This window comes from Vanessa tameamea, chromosome 20 (genome assembly GCF_037043105.1).
Source record: "Vanessa tameamea isolate UH-Manoa-2023 chromosome 20, ilVanTame1 primary haplotype, whole genome shotgun sequence".
Taxonomy (NCBI): Eukaryota; Metazoa; Arthropoda; class Insecta; order Lepidoptera; family Nymphalidae; genus Vanessa; species Vanessa tameamea.
In genome coordinates, this window is record NC_087328.1 from 6,400,340 (window position 1) to 6,426,734 (window position 26,395).

At 32.2% G+C, this 26,395-nt stretch overlaps 1 protein-coding gene and 1 non-coding gene across 2 annotated transcripts in view; both read right to left on the reverse strand.

Annotated features, from left to right (window-relative positions):
- LOC113401578 (tRNA (adenine(58)-N(1))-methyltransferase catalytic subunit TRMT61A) overlaps positions 1–26,395 on the reverse strand; it is a 57,715-nt gene that overhangs the window by 2,537 nt on the left and 28,783 nt on the right. Inside the window, exon 5 of the mRNA XM_026641547.2 lies at positions 21,999–22,168. Within this exon, the coding sequence (XP_026497332.2) occupies positions 21,999–22,168 (170 nt within the window). The remainder of the gene's footprint in view (positions 1–21,998; positions 22,169–26,395) is intronic.
- On the reverse strand, positions 7,722–7,860 carry LOC113401729 (U4 spliceosomal RNA). Its single transcript, XR_003369168.1, has one exon. It is a non-coding gene; the product is annotated as a U4 spliceosomal RNA (small nuclear RNA).

The following is a 26,395-nucleotide window of genomic DNA, read 5'->3' on the forward strand; positions in this document are numbered from 1 at the left end:
AAATATATCTACTACTATTTGATCAGACATTTTATTCTTTAATACCAAACTGAAAATCTATTATTTATTATTAAATCTATTATTATTATATACTTAAAACTTATTAGCAAAACGCATCGTGTTTAAAAAAATATAATATGAATAAGTGCGCTTCGCCGGCGAAAGTAAATTAAAAAAAAAAATGCCAAAAAGTAAACTAACAAAATAAATATTAATTATTATTGATGTGAGTAGAAATAGTAAGGTAAGAGCTGTGATGGCCAATGGCCAGTCGAAAGAAGGGGTGAATCTTAGCCGATGATTCCGAATTGTAACTCGGACAAGCACAACTAAATTTCGATATGTTTGTGTTCATCTCGTGTTGGCAGTTGAAGGAAAACATTGCGAGAAAATCAAAAAGGAAAAGAGGCTTAGCCGAGCATGATATTGCCAGGCTGTTCCGTTTTCCTTTTTTACTTAAAGTATAAATCTTTCATCCGTGTTATATTGTATGTATTTCGTAAAAGGACACTACGTCAAATCACTTTAAACGTCGCGGTGGCGCCATAGCTGCAGCTAATGACAGGGACGCGCCGCGACAGAGGGCTCCTCTCATTGACTAAGATTACAATAAACGTTACATAAAGTTGTTGTGTCGAGATCACAAAGCGCAAGTTTGTTTTGTTACCGCTCTTTTATTACGTGCTATGAGACTTGGTTTTTGAATATGCCGATCGTTCAACGGGAGTATATCATGATCATCTATTTATTTAGTTACGTTTAGTAAAAAGCCACCTTGGGTACTATTAATATATATACTATAAATTGACTTATTTTATAATAATTAATTTATTTTATATAACTATAAACTAAAATAAATTATACAATTTGCTTATATGCTTATATATTTGATTATAGCTAAATAACGATAGCTGCCAATCCCTAACATAGAAAAACTTCAACGGTAATTTATTTCATTAGTTTATTCACAAATACATACTTTATTACTTAGTCCAAATTCATGCTCAGCTAAATGCAATAAAAATGAATTTTATTTATCACTTCAGTAAGACAACATTTCAATAAGGCTAAATCCGAATAAACGACCATTCATTACGAAAATCTTTATAAAATTCAAAATTTTCGAATTGTTAAACGTGACTGACTAGATTCGATTAAGTACAAGAACAAAAATAGTTGTGGTGCCCAGGCCACGTCTATACCCAACCATTATGTTGGTAGGCAGTCGCACTAAGGTATGTTGTTTGCTAAACATTTTTATGTGTCATAAGGCCATAACGAGTAAATACGTAATGTGGAACCTTGGTCTGTCGGATGGGAAGATTACACTAATTTGGAGCTGGCGATGCTAACCGCAACTCGAACTTAACGCAGCCTTGGCTTTGATTTGAAAAAAACTGTTTACTACGTTTGAAATCGTTTCTGAATTGAATAATGACAAAATAAAAAAATAAAATACATTACTGTGTTACGTAATTAATGTTCTTTATAGAATGTTCTTAAGCAGTCATTTTATCATCAAGGACGTTATGTTCTGAAATAAATAAGGTTTATCCCAAAAAAAAACTTTTAAAAATAGTAATTAATTAATCTAAATAAAATGGCTATAATACTATAGTCATAGAGCCGAGATGGCCCAGTGGTTAGAACGCGTGCATCTTAACCGATGATTTCGGGTTCAAACCCAGGCAGGCACCACTGAATTTACATTTCATTCATTCATTCAACATCATTTCATCTCGTGCTCGGCGGTGAAGGAAAACATCGTGAGGAAACCTGCATGTGTCTAATTTCAACGAAATTCTGCCACATGTGTATTCCACCAACCCGCATTGGAGCAGCGTGGTGGAATATGCTCCATACCTTCTCCTCAACGGGAGAGGAGGCCTTAGCCCAGCAGCGGGAAATTTACAGGCTGATTATGTTATTATGTTATTACTATAGTCACTTATCAATTAGTTAGAGTAACTTAATTTTGATTGAAAATTATATAGATTTATATTTTCGAAGCTTATTTAGGTTATTTCTTTTGGGTACTTCATTCGTTCTGGACACTATATACGAAATAGTGCAATACTCGCTTCTTAAACATCGCGAGATATCGACTGTTGATCTATTTTTAATTTTCTCCTTTATACCTTTTTCTATTAACTAACCGCGAATTAAAGTAGGTTCATTTCAAGATTTATGATGGTTTTTGTCTTCAAAAGTAATATCTAGTAAAAGGCAAAATTCTACTAACTACGCAATGAGCTTTATCATAAATAATATCTGATTGTATTAAAATTATATTAAAATACTTCAAATTTTTACATTTCTTAAGATTTTACGTTATTACTTTGACATAACTTTTTAAAAAACGTAATCCAACCTCATTCATCGTAATGTGAACATTGCGCTCACGCACACAACACTGCAATTACGTTACATAAATTTATTCAAACTTGGAACGCGCCGTGATCGATGGTCCGTCTCGTTCGGAAATGCAACAAAATATTGTTCTTGCACTTTTGATTTATAGCTACAGCTTTATGAAACTACCTTAAATCGTTCATAATTGAGGCCATTTAAAAAGTCAGATTACAAACAACTTTTTCTCTAAAACTTCTCTAAAAATATGTTTGGGATAAATTATGTCATACGTCACTATTACATGAGCGACTCACCATAAACTAGATAAAACTATAAACAAAGCGTTGATATAATCAGTCTATACATAATTCCATACTACCGATTACTATTGAACGAACCGAAGTTTTTTGTTCAGATTAAAACATAAAACCTCTGTGGTGTCAACACAAAATTTAAACTCGCCGACGGATGACGTGGGAAAAAAAGAAAATAAAATTCAAAAAAAGAATGACCAGCAAAGAGGCGCATTAAGAATTGAGATAAGAGAGATGGACGAGCACTCAGCGGCGCGCGGCCATCTTTATTATTTATTGACACTTAAAATAATTATCTACTTTTAGTTTGGCCCGTGCCGAAATTTCATGTTTACGGAAGTTGATGAACTTGAGCAATCATTTAAAGTTTCGAATTGGTTAACTAAGTTTATACAAGTTTACCTTAATAAGGAAATGAATTGATACATTTAGCTAAGTTAGTGTATAAATCTATATTCGGAATGTGAATAACATTTATCTGACTGTCAAAGAACACAAGTTCTGAAACTAGACGTTACACGAGAATTTCGATTATGTTATAAATCTAACAAGCATTTTTTATAAACCGATAACAAATCGACCTTCCTCTTTTTAGCAAGAACCAACTAAGCGGATCAATAAAATTAAGACGTTCTTTATCTTTTATTTAGCACTAAAAAGATTTATTTTTACGTTTTAAAAATGCGATTTCGCAGAAACGTCGCGATAATGCAAATGATGGTAGAGCGAAAAGAAATCGGTGATAAAATGACGCAGCTGCCAAAAGTCCGCGACAAAATACGAGTTTTATCACCGGAGCCTGTAGCCCGTCGCCGTAACTGTCTGACTGATAAACATACCTTTGAATTTAGACGTTCGACTCGTACGGACATAAATGAGAAATAAATAAAGGATAAGTTCGAAGCGTTCGAGATATCGTAAAAAGCATCGGTAGCAGTCAAAACGCATGTTTTTGATAGCGTGTATCTCTTATAGGTGTAGGTGTACCCGTAAATGACGTATAAAAACGTCATCGATGTTTTATCGATACAAAACTATATATATTATTGTTTAGTTTGTGGAATATGACAACGTCGTTGGTCTATTGGCTAGTTTATAAGACTGAAGTTTTAGAGTTCTGAGTTTAAGCCTCGGGTCGAGTTTCACTCCCGTGCTTCGGAAAGTAGTTTAAGCTGTTGATCTTGTACCTGAACCCTGTGAGCGAGGGAATAAAGAGTGCACTTGTGTTTGTATACACGCGTGTGAACTACCTTTATAATACCTCTGTGGCCGAATTGGTCACGAGGATAACTTATATGTGAAATAAGAAAAATAATTACATCCAAAATAATTTCAAACCTGAATCAAAACCATTGCTAACTATACTACATAACTGATACGCTTAAAATCTAAACTATAATCGTATTTGAAAGCAAATGAATGCACTTTTCAAAACGATGAGTTGTTAAAGATCAAATAATATAATAGAAAGGTTATAGTTTATTCCCTCCAAGGAGAAACGAAATATCAGATCTTAATATTGTGAATGTTTCATCTATAAGCGAGTATAGACAGTAGACATTATACGATCAATAATCGATTACGCAACGATTAAATGTTGCGGTATCGTAAATCAATCGCCATTACACCGCCATCTGTCAATAATGAGAGCAAATGAATCATGTTCAGAGTACACTAGAACTTTACACATGTAAATATAGTCTTTAATACGTTAACATTAGAGTTTAATATATTATACGAATTTTTATGTATTGGCTTCTATACAGACGGCACTCCAAAGGTTTTGTTTTTAGCTTCTTACTAGCTTAATGCGATAATCATCAAATACGTGATGTGAAGAGCTGATGTAGTGTGCTGACAGTTTTGATGGAAATAGTGAAACAAGATGGGATTCTATTAATTTTTTTTTTTTTATTTAAAATTACAACATTAAAAGGTTCTGCTAATATAACGCAACTTACTATCGTGACTCATCAATTAGTTACATTTTAATTAGTCGGGAGTTTTTAACTGAAGTTTAGAACAACATTTATAAAACGTGTGTTAAACTCAGTTTTTAGATTCGAAATTACATTGTTATAATTACGAATGTTGATAGTTTTTTGTGTGTATAATATTAGTATAAAATTTCAACACTAGTCTTTTTAAAATGCAAGCACGTTTAACACAACATTACAAAATATAGTCATCACTGCAGTCAATCTAACCTTCAAAGTATGTAAGGAGACAAATGCGTCTAAAAACGTTTAACATCTTCAGCGTTTGAAATCTACGTTTCTCAACCTGTCAGAAAAAAAAACCAAGAACCGTATACAAAATATTATTAAAAATAACTATTGAAGTCTTATAATTATAAAATCTCATTTCTTAACAATAATAACAAAGAAAAAAACTTGTAGCTAAAGTTATATAAATGTGAGAGACGTTGGGGTGGTATTTTTTTATTCAACGTGGATATTTTCTTTGTGGTCGAACCGCTTAAAGTTTGAGAAACGATGCCTTAGTGACTTCTTGCAAAATGTAAACAACCACAAGCTACCGAATTTAAATTCCGTGGGTGTCGACTACCGTGCGGTTTACGCTTTATGAAACTTTATACGTATTTATTTGGGATCGTCCCGATTGTATATTACCCTTCGATGTTATGACACAAATGAGGCGATATCGACGGTTCGGTGATTTTTGTGTCATAAACCGGTGTATAAACAGGGATAATACACATTTATTACGATAAAGGCAACGAATTCGTTTTATTAAGTTATTTAATAATGCCATTTATTACCGGTTCGCGTTGGTCGTCTGAATACAAAACCAGAATCAACCCTCATACTTTGTATTATATATTGTCATTATTGCAAATTTTTACATGTAGCTGACGAACAAGTTAAAAATAAACTTACATAAAAAATAAATATGAAGAAGCAACGAATGTTTTTATGAAACTAACACACAAACTATCAGCCAATTCTAATTCTTTAGATATTTCATTTTAAAGGTATTTAATTTAAAAGTAGATCCTGTCCGCTAATCGTATAGCACAAATTTTATTATTTTGTTTAGTATTACATTACATTTTGTAATAAGTTAATTAATTTTATTAAATCTGTAACGATTCGTCCATTTTAAATTTCGAACACAAGCACTCTCAGAAGTGTTAAAAATAAGTATGTTTCTGAGGTTTGCTCTTTCGATACCGAATGTTCTTTAGTAGCTAATAAGCATGCTCTCATCATAGCATGTGGACTCTAGACGTAATGGAGTTTAAGTCGTAATTGCAATAAACATACTACATACAGATAGCTAATAGTAAAAAATAATTATTATATATTTTAATGTTCATATTTCGAAGACATCCGGCTCGTAATCGTGACCGGGTCCTTACATTTTGATGATTGAAGCACTTAGCAGTGATTGATTTAGGTTTTGAAACGCCGATATTATAACGTTGACATATTGGCTAATATAACAGGGAGCCCTTTTAAGTCTAAGTAAAGACAACGTACATAACCGTACAGTTAAATATAGATTCGATAAATATTAAAGAACATACGTAACACATGTATGTTTAAAAGATATATTATATAAATTTAGTTATCTGTCGTCACATAGTGTTAATTTCATAAAAGATATAGGTATATCTGTGAATATGAAATAAACTAAACTACTTATAGGTTTAATGTATGTACATTACATAATAATTTAATAATATTAATTAAAAACTTAAATTTAATTTACGTTTTGGTAAATCATTGCCATAATATTAATATAACATACCAGTAGCCCGTCCCGAGTTCGTACGGGTTAAATATATATAAAGTTTCAACTCCCATTAAATCAACCCCCTCCCCCTTTATTATCTTCATTCCAATAATCTTTTCTTAGTGGATATATATGTGATAAAATAAAACCGTTTCAAAATATCTTTTTCGACTCGGTAGTTTGAGCTTGATAAATGTGAGTCACGATAAACGATTTTATAAGTATGGATTAATACAATTACAAAATGAGTTAATTTACAGACACGAAAAATATTATAGTTATAATATATAATAGGAGAATCCAACCATAAGAGGAGAAAAGCCAAAAAAACAACATTTGACAACAAATTAACGCAATATCATTAGTCGAGACCTTGAATATTCTATGATATTCACTATGTATTTGCGAAAAAATGACGTTGACAAAACTGTTATCGGAATTTAATTTTAGTTAAGTGAAATAGGGTTGTTTTATAAATAATGAAATATTGTTCATAAACTCTCAGTAGTACACAATATAGCTAAGTTATTAGCGAATCGCATGAAATACGTAAATCTAAGGTTTGTTTATCATTTTTCCTACTTCCATTGGAATAGGCTATAGTTAATATAATTTCGATATAATTATATTGAGAGTTATATTTTTATGGTTCTGGGGCCAAGGACCCCCCGTGAATCGATAATGCGATTAAAAGCGATCAATCGATTCCACTCAATAAGCTAGCACTTTCTCTCGCTGTAAATGTCAAATGTTTGTGACATTACTAAATCTGGATCAGTCGTAATCTCGAATGTATAGTTTTGTCTCAATCCTTTTTGTGACGGTCATTTATTGTGTGTTTTATAGAGTCAGTATTTTTATTAAGTGTTTGTATAGTTTATTTAATTCCTCTTTACATTTAGGCAAGTCGTGTTATTAATAACATTAATGACTAATGATGGTTAATATTAAATCGTTAAATCAAAGAGTTCGTATTTGATTTAAAAATAATCTGTCTTGTCTATAAAATAATTTGTAAGTATTTAAAGGTACCACTTAGTTTTTATGTCATCAAAATCCATTCTTACTATCAAATGAAATATCCTTATGTATCCTATTGACTGTTATACAGAGGCAATAAAAATCAATTTTCATCTTAATTAAAATAATGAAAATTCCTTCAAACAATAATTGCATGTTGTCAATTGTCATTCTGAATTTGTCGTAGTTATTAAAGTATTATCAGCCATAAATATTAGAATATTAATACGTATATACTTGATTCATGATCATGGAGATTTTATATGGGTTTATTAGGCCTTAACGGCCGTTCAAAAATTGCCATAGCGGTCGGTATTTCACGACCACACGGCGGGGTATTGGTAAAGTTTTCAACTAGCAATAATCGCACCTCGGATTAACCTCATTGGTTACGATATTGCCTCTGCGCAAAGTTAACATTAGCTTCAGAGTGTGGACGCCTTATACTTTCGAAGTGAACCAAACGATAGCGCGATGTAACTTTGGTACAGCGCCATCTGTTGAAAAATATTCGTACTAATGTTGCGACTTGTACTGAACTATTTGCGTTGTTACTCGTTATAAAAATATTATTTAATTTTTTTTTTATGGTTTTTGTTATTCAATATAATATTAATTTTATTTTATATTTAAATAGAGTAAAAATTTAGTCAGTTTGATCGTTCGGAAGACGCGCGTCGCTAAGAAGTAAGAGATATGTATTGTTTTTTTGGAATGTGAAATAATATATGGAAGATAGATTTTACTATTGCCTTAATTTTTTGGACCAGTTATTAAGGTGTTTCTTTATAATTATTAGGTTGAATGATAAGATTACAGGGGCATTTTTTTAGTTAGCGGATCGAATGTTGTGTCGCGAAAATGCTTGCACGTAGCATTTTCTCAGGGAATCTTGTGAATGAATTGAGTCGGAGTCACGATCTTATTGTGACTATTTTTTATCAGGTTGTGACACCTCGCCTTCCGTGGCGGAGGTCGGGTCGAACCGAACTGACCGGGCGTTTACCTATAATAATTCATACATAAATTGCTGTCGGTATTTGATCCTTTTGAAATGTCATGGAAATTATTGCTAATTTTGGAATCATTTGGGGTCTAAAGATAAGAGAATTTTAGAGAGCTTGATATATTTGTGTTTTTTTTATTGCATATATAAAATAGCTTTAATTGAAATATGCCTAAAGAATAAAGAAATTGTAGGTAAACTATTTTCATCACCATCATCAATATCAGTTCTAAAATGGGTTTTTTTCTTGTTGTTTCATTGAATGTTTACTTATAAACTATAGCTAATCGATCCGTGGTTTAACGTTTATTAAAAATTCTTATGCTGCTAATATTAAGTCATTTTTATATAAAATGAGCTGGATTTAAGGCATAGCTAGTGAACATTCAAGCATTCTTTTTTTGAACATAGAACATCAAATCCCATTCTTAAATGTATTTTTCTTTTTATTTGATATTGGGTCAACGGTGAGTGGTTTTGTCGTGACCCATTGCATCCGTCAGTCACGATGTTTTCCTTCCTCAATAATAGACAGTTAACCCTTATAAAATTTTACAAAAAATAATTCATCTACAGAAATCACCGTAAAAATTTCGTTGTGTATTGTTTCCTGAAGCGTGCAATCACGAACCACTGTGTAACTTATCGCCGATAAAAGGAAAATATTTTTTAATTTTGTTCAATAACTCTTAGTGGATTTTATTCACAAAATGTTGAGCAATTCGCAAGAGTGGAGATAATAGATATTTTTTCACTTTCCTTATTCTGTAACACATAAAGGAAATTCTCCTAAAATAATCACGACATCACGATCTTAATTTAGTTTATGTTTAAGGAAGTTTATTAACATACGACTATTGTTTAGATGTCTGAAAGATATCGGGTGTGTTGATTTCAAGACACAACAAACTGCCGTGCAAACTCCGATTAGCTTTCGATAGCGATCTTCATCAGCGAGGTCGGGGGCAGGAGTAATACCATTAATTCAACCAGTAGGAAACAATGGCGCCCAAATGTGCTCATTAATGCTTGAGCAACTTCTGCGGATTGCTTTGTCTCAATATCGATCAACGTATTAGGAAATTTCTATAGATCAATTAGTTCTATTCATTCTCAGTGTTTTAGACGTCAATTTTGCAAATATGCTGAAGTATTTCCTACCAAGAGATAGAAACGTAATTGCGGATTGTAATTATTATTATGTTGTCAGATTGTTTTATCAGCTGCGCGTTGGTTTAAGTTAGGAGAGTATATTTCTTTAATTGCTGTTACTAGGATTTTTTTACAATTTTTTCAATAAAAATATTTCTTTTTATATAACACTAAATATATGTTTAAATATTTATTCTAAAAGAAACGTCCAGTTTACAGAAATTTCAATGAGCTACGTGTCTATTGCAATGGGTAAAACCACTTAAGTGATCATTAAGTACCTAAGATAAGAATTTAAAGATTGAGTATTAATAATAATAATTGAATTGAAAAAACTAATATTCCTTTGTATATTTTCACGATTTACACAGCTTAGTTTATAAATAAAACTTTAAATTAATATTCGAGTCGGTACGGTAATAAGTTAAAATTATAGAGCAGTGAAGCTTGCATTTCATAAGTTGCGGCACAAGTTAAGTCAGAGACAATACGGTTGGTTAGTAGATCGGGGTCAGGGCGGGTCACGAACCGACATAGGCTCCAGGCACTAGTTTTAGGGTCAAACTGCCTCTGAGCTGTAACAGCGAACGACTTCCTAAACTTAATAAATATTTGTTACATATTCGCGGTTGTTTATGAAAATATATCGTAATTGTTTTGTTAATTAAAATTAGTAATTATGTATGCAACTTTAAATACGATTATATTCGTATCTGTTTTAAAGAATTATTTAGATAAGTTATATTAATTTTATTGCAGTTTCCACTGTAACTGATAATTTCAAAGTTAAGAATCATATTTTAAAAATATTTAGGCCTTGATCACTTTTATAAAACGAAGTAACTACAATCAATTGAAAGTAAAGCAATAATTGTCGTGTTAATGCTAATTAATGTAATAAACATGATACAGGACTACATCCGTAATTGTGATTGATCGCCAGAATGGACAATGGAATTCGACGTGGGCAACCGGATAGTGGTCTAGTGGACCAAGATCACGAGTGTGCTGACGAGTCTATCTGAACTAACAGCTGTTCGACATGACAACGCAGCCCTGATTGATATTATACGATTTGATCATTACTTGCTATTTGGTAACTCGTAGGAATGCAGCTGGAATCTCGGATGATAAGTTAGTCGATGTTATAGAACTGATTAAATTCGTTTACAGAGTAAATCAAAGATTGACTGATCGAATTTCTTATATACATACATATATTATTTGATTAGAACAACAACTATGATCGACTGCTAGTATAATTTGAATCAGATTGATGAATGTATTCACAAAAGTAGAATAGTAACAGACTGTAAATGTCCAAATGAAAAGTTGAATTTAATCCAACTCGTACAGATTTTTTTAAAGGTGTGTTCTTCTAACAAGCTTTCCATCGAGTTTCCCGAGTAGAAGCTAAATTATTAAAACTGGTACTTATCCGGGTTTGATTCCATTTGAGTATCATGTGTTCTAATCACTGGACTAATTGGTTCATAAATAGTCTTTGCATTTAAAAAAAGTGTTTTTATATTAATATCATTTATACATGCAAGTTTTAAAGTGTTACAAATATATCTTTATTGAATTAAAATAGATTTAATTGTGTCGCGCAGTTACGAATTATATCACGTACGGAACGCGATTTTAGTTATAAATCAAACGACTTTGGAAAGCAGGCAAGTGATACATTAGTTAACTCTATCCTAAAACATGACAAGTCTAGCTCGTCTAGATCACCTGGCACTGTAATAAATGATGGCAGATCAAATTGATGCGATTTATGTGCTTAAATTCACTATTATATTAAACTATTCGGTTACAAATTTATTTTTGCAATAAATTATTTGACATAAAATCGTCTAGGATTAGATAAACTTAGATAATATTATGTAAAATAATTTATCTCCAGGAAGTTCCGGTATGGTTTATACACGATTTAATTTTTATACGATTATAATATTTAATTTTTTTATTCATACAAACGATATAGTTATTTTGGTATTTAATTTTCTTTTTATTTGAGGTAAATTATATTACTATATTAAAATTTAATATCTTAAGAAGAGGTAGTTAGCAATCGACATAATATTAAAAGCTATCGTAGAAAGTGGAGATGTAAAAGGCGACAGATTGGTATTTGTACAATCCAATTTTACAAGGCAAACTTCCCGTATGATCCCGAGGGCACTTCGTTACGAGTGCGAGTGACAACTTACAAAACGCAAGCGAATGTCACTCGAAATAAATCGAGTGAGAAAATAAAGCATTTCGTCCTCCTTTCGAGTCTCGGACGCGTTGTTCGAGCTCATCTTGATACGGTTCCTCGTGGGAACACCGAACACTCGCCCGCTAATTTATTGCCGAGAACTTCACTACATGCTAGTGACGACTCTATTCGCGCTCTCGTAAATCCGAAACGTAAATGAGAGCTCGCGCCAAAATCAACGGCCACACCGTTGGTACTGTTTATTAAGAATTTATTACCAACGTTTTTAAAAACAATAGTTGTTACTAATAAACATACAAAGAAATATGCATGAATATATTTGTACATTTTAATTTTAGAATTATTCCGGCTCGAAGGACCAATAAATAATTTAAAAGCGAATTCTAAAATAATTCTCATTTAGATTCGGTTTACAATACATTCAAAGTAACCTATGTCACGGTATATGATTCACACGGTAAATCTGATTACTGCACAGCCGCTACCACTCACTAGCAGTGGCATAAATAAATGCACGTGATGATGCACGAATTTACTATATCGGTTATTTATAATGGCAGTTTTGCAATAAGGCTTAGCGGTAAATAATGCATCTTCAACTACATTATTCTAGCTTAGCTTGAGCTGAAATCTTCGAACTGTAGTTAGAGATAGTTTACATTAGAGACAAATATGTTTTATATCTTACTACACTTATTTTGTTATTCTATTTACGTAGACTTTGGATTTTTAAACTTTTCAAGTAAGAAAGGGTAATTTTTTACTAACAGTATCTAAAACGGGATATTTACCATTTAGATATTTTTATTTGGTGGAGCTCGATATTTCGACATTATCTACGAATGTCTTGTTCACGAGGGTAATTTTTGTTAAAAATTCGTAATGATAATAAAATAATAGCATATTTGCTACAATTAACTTCACCTGTTACTACGTGTGGGTCAAATTTTGCATGTGAATTCTAAACCAGTTCCACTTAAGCAATGAAGCTAATATCTTGTACACACTTTTGGTAGTTATAACGGTACAATCGAATATAATAACTTGTTCAAAATGCGCTACAAATAAAAGTTCGTTACAAGCTTTTATATAACTTGCGATATTTGTTTGTTTGTTTGGGTCAAATGCATGCTGAATTAGAAACACTTCCTAATATCAACTCAACTAGTTGAAATTTTACTTGTTGATCGAGTTGCGATGAAATGATTTTTTATTTAAAGCGTGACCTGATTCTAAGTCCAGAATTGGCTTCGGATGAAGGAGCTCCTCAAGGGTGAACTGCATTTTTCGTAAAAACGGCTGTATAAAAGCTGGTTTTAAAAGATGGTATTTACAATATTTGATTTATTTTAAGCAAAGAGGTGAATACTTGTATTAATTATGAACTAAAGTTAATTCAATAAATATAAATGTTTTTAAAGATAAGATAAGATAATAACACATAAGCGAGTCTCGTTAAGATATTTGCGATTTTAAAGTGAAGATATTTGATAGAATATTAATAGTGAAAATGGAATTTCTCAAGAACGAAGAACACGTAGCCATTAGTTTAAGTTGCATGTCGTTAATGTAAACGTATGTACTACTCCATACCGATATTTTGTGTTAAAGTTATTATATTTCTACTTCCAACTTACTGAGTGAGACATTCGTCTTTCTGTATGTCGATATTGTTACTTTTGAAATGTTAGATGGGTTGAGTAGATTTAAACATTATTTTTTTTCATAGAAATTTTATTGATCTTAAATATATCTGTACATTATAATGTGTTAAAACTGCACAATTAAGAGCTTTTTCTCGTACATAAAGCTGTTGTTTTTCTTAATAGTGTTTGTATAAATCGTCAAGATAATAGCAACAATGTAACTAAAATGTAGTACTGTACTAGAATTAAGTTAAGTTAATTATACAGCGCACCAGACACTTTGTAAGTTAAAGGCTGCGTAGACACTTGTCGTTTATAAAGTAACGTTTTCATCGAATGAGTCGTGTCAATTTTGTATTTGGGTAGCTGTAAATTGTTTTGTGGGCTCACAATATTATCTAAATGGGATTCTATGTCGACAGTTTAGCAGTTTCGAGTATAATTACGGACTTATTTCGAATGGATTGACGGATAGCAATAAATTATGTATAATATAGTAGATTTTATAGAAACGCAACAATCAAAATTGATTTCGTACGAATTTCTATTGTGTTTATGTTACAGCTTGCCACCGATAGATGGCGCTGATTAAAAATTTCCCGTTTCTGAATCGCGATGGCTAGATTTTTGTCACTAGTTAAAACAAAAATATATACTTAACATATTAAAAATGTTACGTCAGCAATGAAAAAAATATCTTTTCATTATTTCCCAGATAATAATTAACATTTCAGACGTAAACCGTAAACAATATAATTAAATTTGAAAAGTACTCAAGATATTTGACAAGATCCATGAGTTACGGCTGTTCGTTGTATAGATATTGCAATTGCCAATCGGAATTATCTTGATATCAAAGCGCTTAGAAATTTCTATTACACTGCACCCGTATTTAGGTATCTGATTGAGAGGAGTAGGCTCAATATATCTCTTCGGGCGTTAATAGCTTCGAACTATCGCGTCCCTATTATTTTGTCAAGTTGCGGATTTATAGATGGCGGGCGTAACGGTAAAACTGTGTTGAGTCCCAGGAACACTAGCTGGCGATGGTGTCCTAAAGGTCGTCTGCGGTGTTATACAGCTGATGCTATCGAACGGGGGGATAAGCTGAACTAAGTCCATTTATAAAAGAGACATGCGAACGTAACATTCAAAGGACATTTAGTAATGGATTTCAGTTGCTATTGATAATTTTACTACTAATGAGATTTACTGCTTCTAAGAGGATTAAGAAGTACGCAATGCAGTATATTCACAATGATATCAACATTTTGTGGACTTAAACATCAAATACCTTATAAAGTTTATATATAACTTATAAGTAACAACCTGGGCTTCGCGGATATTCCTGCTATAAGTTTGAACTATACATCCCTGTTTTATGCAATTGATTGGTTGTTAGTTTTGGTTGCTGTTCAGCTCCTTAGTGTCGTATACTAGCTATATATTTTGTATGAATAATTCAACGCAAAAACAAAATACCTGACTGGTAGGTAATGAGATTAATGTGTTCATACATCTTTTAGGCTCTATAAATTATAATATGTATATAATATAATGATATTATTAAGATATAAATTATACACCGCTTATTATTTAATGCCGATATTTTTTTGTATCTAGTATTTTTTCTAATACTTATTTTAAAATATATTTTTTAATTGTAATGAAACATGAATATGTCGAAGAGCGAACGTATTTATTAAACTTGCATTGCCACACGGGCCATAACAAGCGATTTCACGGCGCAGGCGCATCCTTTAGCCACGGCTGTCTCGATCCGCCATCTTGCCTGCGACAGATTTGTTGCGTCACACGCCGCAACAATATGGAGGATCGTGTTACACTGCCCTAAATCTCTTTGTTCTTTGATTCGCGTGTTCAAACTGTCTGGTGAATGGTGTTGGTAAACATTATTGGAATTATTCGCCGCTCTTGTGTTATAAATGATAGACTTGTTTCAATAGGAATTTGTGCAACCTACCTATCACGTGTCGTGCTAAATGTCTTACGAAATCTCGCATCCACCATAAACATTGTCGTTTCATTTAGGACATGAGGTCTTCTAATGAAATATTTCTTCAACGCCTCGATATTCGTAGACATTTCATCACATCCACCTCGCTGGATTGTTTTAATCGACCCTTGTTATTTAATGGCGATTGATTACGATAGAAGCGGTCAGTCGATCGCTTACAAGCTCGGACAGTGTTTGGACACGCGCTGGCGACCGACAACGACAGATCGCGCCGATCCGCGATAAGATGCTATCTGTCGGGTGCGCACGCGCCGCGCGCCGGTTTAGATTGCGCCGTGAAATTGAGACCGATTTATGGCTGTGCCTAATGGCTTTCTCGATTAATTGTCCTCTAAATTGTTGAAATTACAACACTATTAACGTTTTATATTTCTTGATATAATTAATAATCATATAAACGTTCTATTTAGGTAATGGTTGTTATTAGACTTGCTATGAGTTAATTCTAGACTCTAGATCACTAATTTAACGTTTTATTTATGAATTTCGATATAGTATCTTAATTGCTGTAAAAAATATTTTATACAACATATTGCGAAAATATTTCGTATTATAGGATTTAGTTTTAATCTGTTCCTGCTACTTCAAAACATAAGACAAGTTTTAAAATGAAATATACAAACTACAAACTCATACAACAGACAAACACGTACCTTTGAATATGAGGATTACAATACTTTTGTAACAACTATTATATTAAGGACGGATCCGTCGATCAGTCATCTCTCATCTCGTTCGGTAAGTACCTAATGTGGGAATGCGAGGGCCCGCTTTGTTCTAACGCAGCTGCGTCCGTGCACGCATAAATCATATTCGGGTCTATAAAGATCGATGCCTTGCTAGATACTGGCGATAGATTTTAATTAGGAACTGTTATATACGATGGAGTAGATATTTTGTTTGAAAATTATATAATTTATCCATGGTCTAATTCTAGAAGTTATTCAGCAACTATTATGTTGTAAACATTGTAGTTGATAAGTACTAAAATATTATGCTATGTACTTTTATTTCAGCATTTACTGCGAACGTTATTCAATGTGTTTGTACTTGTAATATGATATCTGCATTGGGTAATAATAGGTAAAAAGTTATATACAGTCCAATATTTATTGGTATAGTTTGTCTATATACATATATAGTGCAATTATTTGGTTTCTTCTCTGTAAAAGTGTTAAACCGAGCGTATTCAGTTGATCGGTTAGATAAGAAATCACTTCTCAACGATGTTAATTTTTGCTGTTATGAAAATATTCAGGACGTTAACGTTAGGTAAAATATATGTGCAGTTTCAAAACCGATTCAAACGATTGGATACATTTATATTCCGAAACGATTTCCAGTTGACATTTTGTAACAAAACGAAAGCGATTGACATCGTATATATGTTTCTATACCAATATATAACGGTGGCAAATTCCTGAAGTATTGCAGAGCAATAAACAACACGGTACGTTAAGCTACATTGTACAGAGTAAGCGCAGATGGCAGAGACAACCCATACACTATCTGAGTACAAGGACACTGGCTCATAACCGAGACAGTGGCTAACCTATGAATACCGATCATTATGATTTGCTAACGTCTCTTCGAGTGGTACAAAGTTTCCGTGGGTTTAGTGTATAGTGGTACGATTGGAGATGTTCCTAATTATAATATTAAAAAAAAAATTAATAAACTTGTATTTTTTTAAATGCTACCTCAAGGTAGGTTATTTATTAGATTAGAGGTAGAATGTTTAAGAGAAATATTTAGTACGTAAATTAATTAAAACATGTCTACAGATAACGATTTAACGTTTATCGTTAGTTTTAATATGTCGCTAATTCCTTGAGTAGATCAGTGTAACGAACTATATACCTACAAATGAAATTACTAAACAAGGATTTCATATATAGTCACATAAGCTGTGTAACTACACAGACACACACACATATATATATTTTCATAAAAATGTGGGTTGATGTTGACCGCATGCGGTACCAGTAAGTAAGTAAGTACTAGTATTTATGTATATATTATAATTAAATGTCAGTAACTTTTATGCCTACAGTACTATTCAAATATTGTAACTTACATTACCCATGTGGTGTAATAAAGAGGTGACAATAATAGAGTTTATGTATACGTGTATACGTATATACTATTTGATTGATAAAATTTCTATTTGATTTTCCATCTTTCGAGGATGGCTAAATTTATAATTTTTAAAACCATATCTATGTAAGCATCAGGATTTCTCAGGATCTTTAAGCTCAATGTTTGCTTTTTTACTTTGCTAAAAATTAAGCATATAAAATAGATATAGTGACAATGTAACGTCAGCATCAAGAGTTTTAACAATTAATTAAATCGCTTTGAACCGACCGTGACTTTTAAATATTAATTTTATTTCCTTAAGCTTGTAATATACTATAAATGTTTAAAATTAAATAATAAAAAAAAAAAAATTGAAAATAAAAATAACATAATTATACATTTGAATGTTGCCAGATGCATAAACAAAATAAATAAATTTCAGGCTAATAACTTCTCTTTTATCATAGTAAACAAGCATCACATTGTATATTACAATTTAGTAGAATGGCATTTTGCAGTGGTATCTTTCTAGGTTGTCCCAAAATTGGCAAGTTTACTAATATGGCATGAAATAATGCTTGCCGTTATCAAGTTCTAATAATATACTATATGCGCTCTCTGAATCGGGCCCACGTTACATTTTAAAAAGCCGTACTGATTTTCCCACGAATGCTATGAACTTTTGTGATTATGTACAGCTTGTTGTATCGACATGGCATATATTTAAAAATATATCATATATTAGTTTCCTGCACCGGTTTCGCCCGCTTGTGAGGGGGCGGGGTGTACAGGTGTTAGAGAGATAAAAATTAGCCTATGTGCTATTACAGACTATAAAATCTTTCTCTGTTCCAAATTTCATTCCAGTCCGTTAAACCATGCGTGCGTGATTGAGTAACAAACATAATTTATAATATTAGTATTAGGTGTATGTTTATTATGAATATAATATTCAGAAAAATAATATGTTACTGATACTCTTGTTAAAACAGCAAAATTCTGTCACAAGTATATTTTGTTTAAAATTGCAAGTTTAAAAAAATTGTCATTTCTAACATAACCGGCCCTTCAGTAACTACAAAGAATAAATCTAAAATTATAGCTCATATATGACATATTAATTATTGAAATATAAATATTTGTTACAATTTCATATTTTCAAAATATCGATAACTTACATCGATAATACCCACCACTAGCCAGCTACCGTCCAGAACGTGACCACTTGCGACAAACGGCGCGCGTGACGATTCCGAACGCGTTCTGATATGTCGTCAATAATTTATTTATATATGATTAAACAAAATTATGATTTGTATTTATTGTTCCGTAATATATGCACATAAGAACATTCTGTATAAAACAAGTGCGTTTTTAAGATCTTCGTCTTGTAATTTGATGATTGGTTAAAACAATCGATCGATTTGTTGATCAAGTAATAATGAACACTTTTAAGTAGATTAGTTTCAGTTTGAAACTACTGTAATATTATCACGATTAAGTTTATGAGGTTTGCTTATCTATTTATTAATTATATACGTAAATAATAATTATTAGAATAGTCCTCCGGCATATACCTTACTCATACATAGCCTTTTGGCGTCCTATGAAATATAAGTAACAAATACTCGTACAAGATAATGATATTTAGACAGACTGTTTTACTAGTTTTTAATAATTTGATATATTCTCACCAGCTACCAATCTGGGTCTGAATATTTTTCATCTCAGCGGTTACTCTTTTTGAAAGCTTTTCTTTAACTTCAAACGTTAGTTTGAGCAAGCCGAGATGGCCTAGTGGTTAGAACGCGTACATCTTAACCGATGATTGCGGGTACAAACCCAGGCATGCACCACTGCATTTTCATGTGCTTAATTTGTGTTTATAATTCATCTCTTGCTCGGTGGTGAAGAAAAACATCCTGAGGAAACCTGTATGTGTTTGATTTCAACGAAATTCTGCCACATGTGAATGCAACAACCCGCATTGGATCTGCGTGGTGTAATGTGCTCCTAACCTTCTCCTCAAAGGAAGAGGAGGCCTTACCCCAGCCATGAGAAATGTACAGACATGTACATGTTGTTAGTATGAGCGAGTGATCTCGAAATCTTAATGAAATGCAATGAATTCTAAAGCTAGTTTTATCTAACACGTTTACTGACTTTTGTTGACTTGCTGGTTGAAATATAAAAATAGGGTAAAAATCCGGCGCTGTCAGGAATATTAACCATTCCTTACAGCGCTAATCCGCCTCCAACATTATGAGCTTATATATGTAACTGTACTGCACACTGGCTCCTTTTGTAAACTTGCTAAGTCTGAAGAAATTCTACATTTACATATCCATTAATAACGAAGAAAAACAATCTCCAAGCCAAATATTTTTAGGTTATTTTACTTTTAAGCTTATAAAAAGTTGTGAATAAATTTATTTCTAAAGTAATATGTTCACATCTAATCTAAATAAACTCTCACCATTATCTTGTTAAAATATACACTAATTACGAGCAAACTTTAGAAATATAAATTTGACTATTCCAAGTATTCATTGTGCAAACCCGTGGGATGAAGATCTTCCAGATTAAAAATTTACAATAAAACTGTCGACTATTAGTTGTGGTTTTAACTTCATAAAATTTCAGAAGTCTAACTTCGGTTAAAACTCCTTTGTAGAAACTAGAAAGATATACGATCGTATTCATACCCTCGAAGGAGTTATCCAATTACCTGTACGAATAGTTTAAGTTTAGCATATTTCAGAGCATCCGTTCCAACGGCTTTATGTGCGCAATAACCTAATGTTATTTATTTGTATTTAAAAAGTAAATATATATCACAATGAGCATTAAACGGCAACGGATGAGTCTATAATGTGTATATTTGTACATATAAAGGTTGAGCTAATTAGAAAGATCCAGCTCTGAGGCTAAATAAAGCAATATAATGCAAATTGGTCTAGTGCAGTAAGATATTCAAATGTAAGGAGTTCAATACGTCTTCGAACGTGTACCTGATTTATGGATTGAGATTCGACGCGTCAAGAACAAACTGCATTAAGTTAGCCAGACAAAAAGTCGATTATTTACAGTCTTGTTTCGATCACTTTGGTGTACTAAGCTACTGTTTGTTTACAATGAAATGAAATTGGGCATGGTGTGTCATATATAAGATTGAAGTCATTTCGTATTTGAAGATACAAAAGATTTACTAGAATTCAATTTAAATACGAAGTAAATAAGTATTGGAGTGCCAATTAAATAAAAGAAAAAATATTACAAAAGAAATTGAAATACATATAACAGACAGATAGATAATTGGTATACTTAAGTATATATATTGACTTATATTTAAGGCTACTATTATATAATTTGTGTAATATATGCATATACAAGGGTAGCCCTTACGATCCGTGTCCATACGTGCACTAATTCGTGTCGCAACTCAAGTATATTGGACCTTTGGTATTCTGTCAATTATCAGCTTGTTAGTCTCTGATCGATCCTCGCTTACGCTGCAGTGGCGTCGTAACTTACTTAAGTTAATGTGTCAGCTGTGTGAGGTCAACGGGCGGCCCAGATTGCGCTATTTTGCTAGTTAGCGAACGAAATCCACCTATTGTAGATATCTACCAGAGTGGTTTTATGTTAAATACTTTAAATGATTTCTTAAGCATTAAGGCTGAAGATTGACGCTCTTAAAAATTTAAATCGTAATTTTATAAATTTGTGAATTGTATTCAAATCTATGAATTCTGCAGGAAAATCAGAGAGTAGATTTTATATCAGGTTTTTCGCCTTATTGTAATTATGATTTTTATATAAATATAATAATATAATATTTTATTTAAATATATGTTTGAATCAGGGTTGCCAGGTCGTATAATTGGATACAGAATATCCCTTTGCGAGGATTAAAATACGTATTTTTTTCAAAGTTGCTGGTGGTTTGAAATTTCGCCGTAACATAACGGCAACGCTGCTTAACAGTTGAAATTGCTCATGTACAAAAGATTTCGTTCGGTATAATTTTAGATATCCGCGGTATAAAATAATTTGGCTCTATTACAGGGCAATAATATTTTATAAATACTGTTATCTATTTTTTTAAGATGTTGAAAATTTGTTAAAATTTAGTGTAATGCCAATTTTACATATAAATGCGTTTTTTGGTATCGTGGTTTTCCTATACGATAAGTGTATAAGGGCAGCCGTCAAAACAATTTTAGTGACTCAACAATATTCTATACATACATATACACTTAACGTCAAAATTTTCCTAAATTACTTATACGACCTAAAACTCTATATAAAAGAAGTCTCACACCCCAGGAGTCCGAGTAACTTTCTGAAGGTATCCCCTGCGTGATAAAACATACTTTACTCTATATTGTTAAAAATAACTTACCTTATGTCTTAGGAATGAAAGATCTCTCACGGGTACCGTCCTTTTGGTGACTTTGATTTCCGTTTGTAGTACTTCCATAGTGCTGATGTCTTGGAAACCATGACTTTCCAATGCCGAGCAAGTTCTCTGTACTTGCTCTATGCACGGTGAAAAGGAACAGAACCTTCCTCCTGCAAATTCAAGTAATTGTATTGTAGATGAATAATTTGTTAGGAAATGTTTTAAGAGGATTGAAGATTAGATTATAAAATTTGTAAACTACCTACATAGACATTAAATATAAGTGATGATGTATTTTTATTTTAACCGATTTTAAAAAGAAGTAGGCTCCCGTTACGTATATTTATTTTATGTAGCTGTAAGCGTCAAATTTATATCCTATGACACATATATAGTATATATTTTGGTTCTGTTAATTATTATTGCGTTCGGTTAAGTACGGTTCCATGGTGATCCTAACTCAAGTTTTTGTTGTTGATATTGAACATTTTCCAGGATCTATTTGAAGTGTGCATTCATTCAATTTAAAAAAATAGAAATTAGGTGCGTTTATAAAAAAAAATACTAGAAATAACTTTGTAGTGAATCAGGCCACGTAACCAAAAAAAAAGTTTTTTTTTTGTAAATGACATTAACGAAGTTCGGCAGATGTTTCCTTCGTGTGATAGACTGGCAGTTTCTGTAACGGAACATTATGTTCCGATGATACAGTTTCAACATTTTTACATGGTAAGAGATGCCCGAAACATACCTTTAATATGCCGCCGGTTCTTATCCGTCAAATCTTATCGACCAATAAGGACAGCGGACGTCACTCACTCTGCCAATCTGAGTTGTTGTACGAGCTTATCGCAACGGGGGGTGATTTTCAAATTGTGTCCATTTTAAAATGTGTATCGCGTGTCTGGATGATATAATGGGCGTTGTAGCGGTATATTAGCATAATGCGGCCGGATAGAGAGGTAATGAAGGCATTACAGAGGATCTCATGCGCATAGGTGGCAAAATATGTAATACGTTATCTTAATGCATCGCGAGTCACGTAGCTTTGCGTCGATCAGAGCTCTAGGGTGCTCAGTTTTATGGTGGGGACGTAATTGAGAATTATTTCAGCTTGCAAACACTTTAGGAGCTCTAATTTATTTTCTTTTTCCCATGTTTTTTTTATGTTTACATATGAGAGTGATGATACAATTTCTAACCTTGCTTTGAAAAATATTTCAGTTTTTAGCTTTTAAAACGATGATACTGGCTATTATTATACATTTATAAAAAAATATGGACAAAAGCACCCCTTTCATTAAATTCGAATACACGATAAAAGTAGTAGTAATAACCAGCGGCCTGACGGAAAAGGCCTGCCCTCACGCTGCGCCACTGTGGGTAGCTCACCAAGCACGCGTGGCTTAATTGACGCGTACAAGTTTCATCATGATGTTTTCGTACATCGCCATTGACGTGACGAAAACTATAAGCACACGATAATTTGCTTGTCTGGATTTGAATCCGCTATCTGCGGTTTAGATGCTTTATCTACTGGGCCATCTCGTCACACAATATACATCTCTGACACTCATACAAAATGGTACAAGAGAATATTTTATCCATAACAAATTCTATTCAAGTATATTATTATAGCGATCTTTAAAAATAGATTATAAACGTACTTTTTTAGATATAAAATAATAAGAAAAAGGTTAACACTTCGATCCACTAAAGCCGTTGTATTGATAACCCATCAAATGTACATAGAGTACAACAAAATAGCAAGGAAAAGGGTTTAACAATGGCCGTTAGTCATCCTCGGTGGTTGCGACAGAGTAGGTCACGGGACTGGAATGCCGGCTAATTGACAGACTAGTGAGGACATCAGCGCCGGTATATTATACGAACTGACGTTGCTAAAAGCTGAACTATGTGCACAGACTAAAAATATTTTACCGCCAAAATTATAGACCGCCTGATATTGACGGATTAGTGAGCATATCAGCTATGCTTAATTATGCGAATTGACGTTATGAAAGACTGCGTTGCATAGTCAAAATGTACCCTCGTAAAGTTCTAAAATATTTATTATCTTTAATGGATCAATTTTTTATGGAACAACAACTACACAATCATGAAAAATTTTAAAACTTATATGTAAATTCTTAAAAATATTTAATTAGCGATTGAACGACAACGAAATATTTTAGTAATTCATCGTTTAGTCGCTCGAAATAAGACATTGAAATAACAAGCCTGTGCATAATATCCAAATTAATGAAAAATATTTTTATTGTTATTTTTCTACTTATAATCTTTGATCTTTACTCATGTTTTTTTTTTTCAAAAATAGAACAAAAATGTGATAAACTGTAAAAATATACACAATAAAGCACTAGCTTACATTCTATTCTTAAAATTTTAAAAATATATGATTAAAAAAAGGCAACACTTTCTAAGAGGCTACGTAATCGGAACCTATTCATTGTTGCTATGGTTTGAGCTAACTCTATTAGCCATAACAATAGGTGATGAACCAGATAGATAAAACGAGTCTTATTATCAATTAAATAATGTAATTTTTGAGTTTGAAAGTCGCTACACAATGATGGAGTTACATATTTATGTGATGTAAATTAAATCTTCTTACGTTTAAGTTAGTCCATATCATATTTTGAAACAAAATAATGAAAGTAATATACCATAAAAAATAATTGTAAGGATGATAAGATGACAATAAAAAATCTCAGCGGTTGTACTACAAGGAAATCGCGGGATGCCAGTTCATATCCTGGAAAGCATTGAGTATTCCCAAATAAGGGATTATTAGGGGTCAGCGCCGTGTAAAAATTGCATGAAAAAGATTGAGCAGACTGTATCGCTGCTGTCTGATTCCAAACCTCCAGTATAATTAATTTGCTAGTGAATTGTTTAATACCTACCGGTTGAGACTCATAATAGCTCTGTTAGATTCTGTTACAACTATAAACATAGAATAAACTTTAAATCGTCGCATTTATTAAGTAGGATGGCCCAGTTGTGGGCCATTTACAGACATTTACAGTCTAAAGTAAGGTTTATAATTTGTTTAAATATATTACTTGTAAAATAATTTAAGTTATATGCCATTTGATCTGTTATAAGCTTTAAATCTACGACCGCTATCGATGTTATCTTATTACGACGATCTTGTAAAGATGTAATATTAAACTATTGTGATATCGCAGTATAGCTTAACACGTTTGATAGGTCATCCTTGATTGGAGCTAATGTAGGTTTTACGGGGTCATAGAGTCTAATCCTGACTGTGAGATTTTATAGTAACATACTGGATATTTCGTAATATTCCTTTTGTATGCTGTAATCCGAAGTACCGATTTGTATGAGGGATGTAGTGATATGCCATGGTGTTATCGATAAGTCTATATATTTTTTTATTTATCTAAATGTAGAAGACGTTGACGACTTCTGCAAGTATTACGGTTTATTATAGAGAACAATGCGTTAACACAAGTGCACTCTCTAATTTCTCGGTAACATAATTCGAAGGGACGACATATCCGACGAGAAGAGAAAAAAAGCATTCGCACGAACAGCTCTTCTGAGACACGGCAGTGATACCACTAAATTCCTGACTGATAATAACAATTTCTTAGTAGAAAAAAAACTCCAACCATATTTTGATCCCGGTAATTGGGGTAAACTAACGTACTACAAGAGCAAGGCAGACAAAGTTTTTTTTATTAATATTAATATATTAAATTCGATTCGATACAGCCACTTTCACTATGAAATTAAAGTTTTGATATTTTTATTTTTGGCTATATTATACATATGTGATGTAAGAAATATAAATTAATATGTAAAAATAGTCGGAAAGACATCCACAACTCATTAATAAACATTATAATTAACAGTAATTTTAATCGTTATTTTAATACGTAAATTTTATCGATAAGTTAAACGTAGTACATCACTAGTCATATATATCACAAAAGGTTTGAGTCCCGTCAGTAACAATAGTGGACAATCTATTGATGTATTAGCTTAGATAAAGGTAGTGAAATCATATGTGAGCCCTGTATTCAGTTTACCAAATAGGATACTAGTCGACCTTATTACAATAAACATAGAGTTCATTTTGAAATAATTAAAAAAGTATAACTGCTATTTTGTGTATCGAAATAAGGTCACTTAATTTTAGTTTACGGATGTTGTATTGTTCTTAAGATTAAAAATAATTAAAGCGATAATTGATTTTAAGTATTGTTAATACGTTCCGAATGTTATATGTAACGCAATGACTCTTGCATATTTAAGCTAATTTACTTATAACCTTTTTTTATACTATTTTGTGATCATTAAAGACATTATCTTAACTTTTTTTTATGTTAAGTATTCATTACCGCCCA